Source organism: Cyprinodon variegatus, unplaced genomic scaffold (assembly GCF_000732505.1).
Source record: "Cyprinodon variegatus isolate N-32 unplaced genomic scaffold, C_variegatus-1.0 Scaffold181, whole genome shotgun sequence".
Lineage (NCBI taxonomy): Eukaryota > Metazoa > Chordata > Actinopteri > Cyprinodontiformes > Cyprinodontidae > Cyprinodon > Cyprinodon variegatus.
In genome coordinates this window covers 189112-194088 of record NW_015150634.1, presented here as the reverse complement: position 1 = coordinate 194088, position 4977 = coordinate 189112, and the positions used below count along the sequence as shown (strand labels likewise).

Here is a 4977-nt window from a genome sequence, read left to right as displayed (position 1 = left end):
ATTCTCTAGCTTTTTCTGTGCCCTGAGCTTCTATTCCGAACATACGGCTTTACGATTAACTGGAAGCAGTTCTGCGCAAAGACGCAGAACCAGTCATATATAATATATCTGAAGAAATTTTTTTTATAAACGTTTCTTTTAAAAAAAATAAAGCATTTTAAATGCCACTATAAATCACATTTAATGAATTAATCAATGCCAATTAAGGCCTTAATTTAAAAAAATAATAATTTAATGACTTAATGATTTCTAATGACCTGCGGAAACCCTGAATATTTAAAAAAATAGAGAAAATAAAATATGAGAGAACAGGAAAGTTACTCTCAAAAAGTTTCAATTCTGGATTGTATTATTTCAACAATAATGGAGCAAAATTCAGCCCATACTGCAGCGTTTTGCAAAAGTATTCATTCCTTTTTGATTTTTTCTTTTCAAAAGCACAAACCTCCACATACCAAGCATTATAGAGACACAAAATAGAGCACAACTGTGAAGTGGAAGGACTTCAGAGGGACCCAACAAACACGTGGAAGGAGGTGAGCTAGTCTGCTGACAAAATAACAAAAACTTTTTAGTCTGCATTAAGAAAAAAAAAACTACCTGTGCAAACTGGTCAGACCTGAAAGGATGGAAACAGTTTTTTTTATAACAGTTTTTTTCTGGGGTAGAAATGTAAATTGTCTGAGACCAAAGATGGAGGTTCATCTCATTTACCAAGGGCTACAATGGAATGGTTTAGATGTTTTCCTGCTGGTTCTCTGCTTGAGCACACCTCAAACAAATGATTGCATGACCTCCTCAGCGTAACATCAAGTGCTGAAGAAGCCTCTTAATCAGACATCCATTTAGGTCAGGTGTGTGGCAGCAGGGAGGCGCAGTACCTGTGTTAAAATGGCCAAGTGTAAAGGCTGGTTTATATTGGTTTATACAGGAGGCCTCTGATTGGCCAAATCTACATCCGCTCTACACTATGCGTATTTCCTGTTTGGTACATTACTGGCTTGTTTTGTTAGTATGGCCACTAAATGAGACTCAGGAAGATGGACCAGCTAGAAGAGCGAGGTGCGCAAGATTTTCTCTTAAAATAAGTGCATTTGTTTTTGAATTGAGGAGGTAAAAAAGACATTTTGCCAATGGCACAAGACAATTCACATTTAAAATAAGAAAACACAATTGCATTATCTTATTTCAAGTGCATATTATCTAATTATGTTATTTTAAGAGTAAAAATACTCATTCCATTGGCAGATCATCTTATTTACCTACTTAAATTAAGGGGAAATACACTCAATTCAATATTTTTTTACTAAGTTCTTGATTGTTTTTGCAGCGCATGCTTCAATATTGTGCATAAATCAAAAACATCTGTGACAAGCTCACTGTAACACACTGCTGTGGGGAGTATAACCAGCCCTTAAGTCTGGAACTAAATTGAGAATTTAAACAAACAACCTGGATTATTGACTAAAATATATTGAGCCGTTTAGCAGAGAAAAACCGTCCCTGGGTAACCAAAGCTGGTAGATGTGCCATGAAAACTCCTTTCCTTCCACTCCCAGTCATGAGCTACTGTGTGTTGGTCCAGATAAAATGGAGGTTTGTGGACGTGAAAAAGTTTGAGGTGAATGAATATGTGGTAAAGGTGCTGCTGTACATCAGAAACAACTTTTACAATCTTGAGTTATACTGAGGGAGCATGGGTGTCCCTGTGAGTGAATGTCTTTTAGCTTATTTTGCAGAAGCTGTGATTCAGGCACCATCAGTCTGTAGACTGGATGCCGTCTTCACGTGGCCAAACGCGAACGGAAAGCAGCTCAGATAGAACAGGAAGCAGCTCCTGTGTTTGAATCGTCCGTAAGACCGAAGGCAGAAGGAATGGGACAAGAAACTCCAGGAAGCAGCAGAGGCTCCTGAGTCTGCTGCCTCTCCGTTCTTTATGCAGTCAGAGTTGGTGCTTGTTGGTCCCAGATGGGAGGTCGGTTTGCGGTCGGCCCACTAGGTGGCGATGTCCCCTCCATCCTGCAGCTGCTTCTCAGACATGCTCAGCCTCGCCACGCTGACAGACACCTCCAGGAGTCGAGATAGGTAGCAGAAGGAAATCGGTTCTAGACGTACACCGGCTCGCATCCCACCCCTGCCTCTCCCTCTTCTTCATCATCCTCCTCCACCTCTCCGTCCTCATCCGTATCCTCCCCCTCCTCTGGGCCCATGGCGGCAGCTGCAGTGGCGCTCAGCCCCACGCTGGCCTCCAGGGGTTTCGGGTAGCGGAAGGGGCAGCCGTTGTCGTCAAAGAACCGACGGAATGTGAACTCGTAGAAAGCGTGCTCTGGGTGCTTCCCGTGCGGAGAGCAGAGCGCGTCCAAGGCTCGGGTGCTGTCTCCGCTGTCGCTCCACGCCCCCGGGCCGCCCTCCTCCTCCACAGGATCAAAGTTTGACGTGTCCATGGGGTGAGCGATCTTTGGCCGGTAGGGCGCCGGCTGCTGGCGCAGATTGCTGGAGAAGTCGACCTCAGAGAAGAAGGGGTGAGCCTTGATCTCTCCGGCGCCGTTTGCACCCAGACGCTCCTCGGCTGAGCAGCAGAGGCGGCCGATGATGTCTACCGCCTCTGGACTCAGTTTGACCTGTGGCGGCACCTGTAGCGTGCTCTCCCAGTTAATGACCTACAAATGTGAAGGTAGACGACAGGACAGTTACCGTCATGAAGTACGGTGCAGAGAAAGGGACAAAAATCAGACCACCTCTCTAAACATTTACTCTACCATCAAAATGATAGGTTTGTAATTTGGGCATTTCATGATCGATACCACGGGGGTCTGGAGGTTGTGATATTTTCTCTATACCAAACAAAACAGCAGAATAATTTGTCCTTGAAAGGAAGAAAAAGCCACTTAAGTTTGTTACATGTACCCTTAAAAAAAAGATGCTTTCTACTGCATACCATAAAGTTAACTTTCAACTATTAAACCCATTTTTTGCATTGCTGCTAAACAGCATGATACTGCTATCACCATGCTTAACAGCTGGTTTGCATTTGCATATTTTAAAAGCTCTACTTTGGTTTGAGCTCAAAAAGCTGAATGTTTGTCCATTAAACTTTTATCATCATGTGAGCGTAAATTAATCTCAGTTTCCTTCTCGGTCTGAGGAAATTTTAAACATCCTAACCGGTTCCTCTTCATCCGAGGCGTTTGAATCAATGATTGTCAGATAAGATTAAGTCCTCATGTGGGACAATGATCATAACACATATCTAACACAGGTTTAGTTAATGGAACTGCTTTCAGTCAACACAGCAGCCATTTTTTTTTTTCTTTTATCATGGTAAAATTTCTGATTTAAAACAAGTCAGTCCAGCTGACATCATCCCAGAATAAGAGAATAAATTAAACATCTGGATGCTTGTTTCTTGTGATTTGTTTGGACACAAATCTAAATTTTAACAATAAGCGTTTTTCCTTGTTAAATGTAGAAATCATAAAATGTGAGGAGGGTTAACTTTAGCTTTTATTTAGTCTTTAATTACAATTTCAGCTTGGGGAGGCAAGTTATCAATTAATAAGTTAAAGATCACCTATCATCCAAAAAAATTAAAAAACCAATCCACTGGACTTTTCCAAGTTTAAAGACGCTTTACTTCCCAAAAATAATGCTCTTAGACAGGCTGCTACCATGTCCCAAATACCTCGATTTCTAGCCACTTTTGTTGAAATTAGTATTTTCCCCATTCTCTTGCTTTTTCTCCGCCTCAAGCTTCTTTTTCTGAACATACGGCTTTAAGATCAACCGGAAGCGGTTCTGGGCAAATATATTATTGCGATATAGTACATCTGATGAAACTGCTTTTACAAATGTAAATAAAAAATAAAAAAAAACATTTTAAATGCCATGATAATCACATTTAATGAATTTTAATACCGATTAAGGCCTTAACTAAAAAAAAAAAAATTTAATAACTTTTAATTATTTTTAATGACCCGCTGAAACGCTGTCACTGTTAAGTCTAATGATAAGTAGATTTTTTGTTTACATTCCCATCTACATGAATTGCTAAATATATAAATATTTCGTCTTCACAGACCTTAATCTGAGTCTCAGTAGGCGTCGGAGCAAGGAAGGGCGGCTGTCCCACCAACATCTCAAAGAGAATCACTCCCACACTCCACCAGTCGCACAGCTGAGTGTAGCCTACGAGGAAATACAACCAAACCAGGACGGTGAACAGGGAGGAACATCAGTGATGAACAGAAACATCAGCTGGCCTATTCCTCTTAGTTCTACCTTTGCGCAGCAGAACTTCAGGCGCGATGTAGTTCGGCGTCCCGACCAAGGAGTGAGCCAAGCAGCGCTGGTGCTGCCGGTTGGCACGTTGTTCTAGCGTCGTCAGACGGTCACCACAGCGACAGTTTGACACGTCGTCCCAGAAGTCGCTGGGCTCCATGCTGTCCTGTCTGACGTGGCTTCCTGAAAGAAGAACAGAAAAGACGCTGGATTTGGAAGCGAATTAAAGAGCCAGAGTTGCTCATTAACCCTAGGACTCCCAGAATTCTGATCCTACTAGAACTCACATTGGCCGTCAATTTGACGGGTGACAGTTTTCCTAACGGAACGCATGAGCAGTGATGATGTCATCAACTGAAATGTAGACCATATATCAGGTCTAAAGTATATTTTTTAAAGGGTGTATCGTATGATATCATTATTTGTGGTCATAAATCAGTAAAATAAACACGACTATTTTACCACACAGGTTAAAAATGACAGTTTTATTTACAGAAATTGATTGATTACCCCTGAACATTTCCCGCACACCAGCTTTTCATATTTGTGACAAACATCAAGCACCTGGCGCTGTTTTCTTTGCCGTGCCAAAGAGTCTCTTCAGCGGCGGAGGGGCTGGTAACCTGCGGAGCGCATGTGGTTTGCACGCCAACCTTTGTGTGATTATGGTAGACCACGGACTCTGGTTTGGCTTTTGGG

The 4977-nt window shown here is 42.1% G+C and overlaps 1 protein-coding gene across 1 annotated transcript in view; it reads right to left on the bottom strand.

Moving 5' to 3' along the window:
- Nucleotides 1-1326: 1326 nt before the first annotated feature.
- lats2 (large tumor suppressor kinase 2) overlaps nt 1327-4977 on the bottom strand; it is a 29003-nt gene continuing 25352 nt past the window's right edge. The window contains exons 7-9 of the mRNA XM_015378912.1: nt 4279-4461; nt 4079-4185; nt 1327-2660 (exon numbers count right to left, since the gene is read on the bottom strand). Of these exons, the coding sequence (XP_015234398.1) occupies nt 2106-2660; nt 4079-4185; nt 4279-4461 (845 nt within the window). The 3' untranslated portion in view covers nt 1327-2105. The remainder of the gene's footprint in view (nt 2661-4078; nt 4186-4278; nt 4462-4977) is intronic.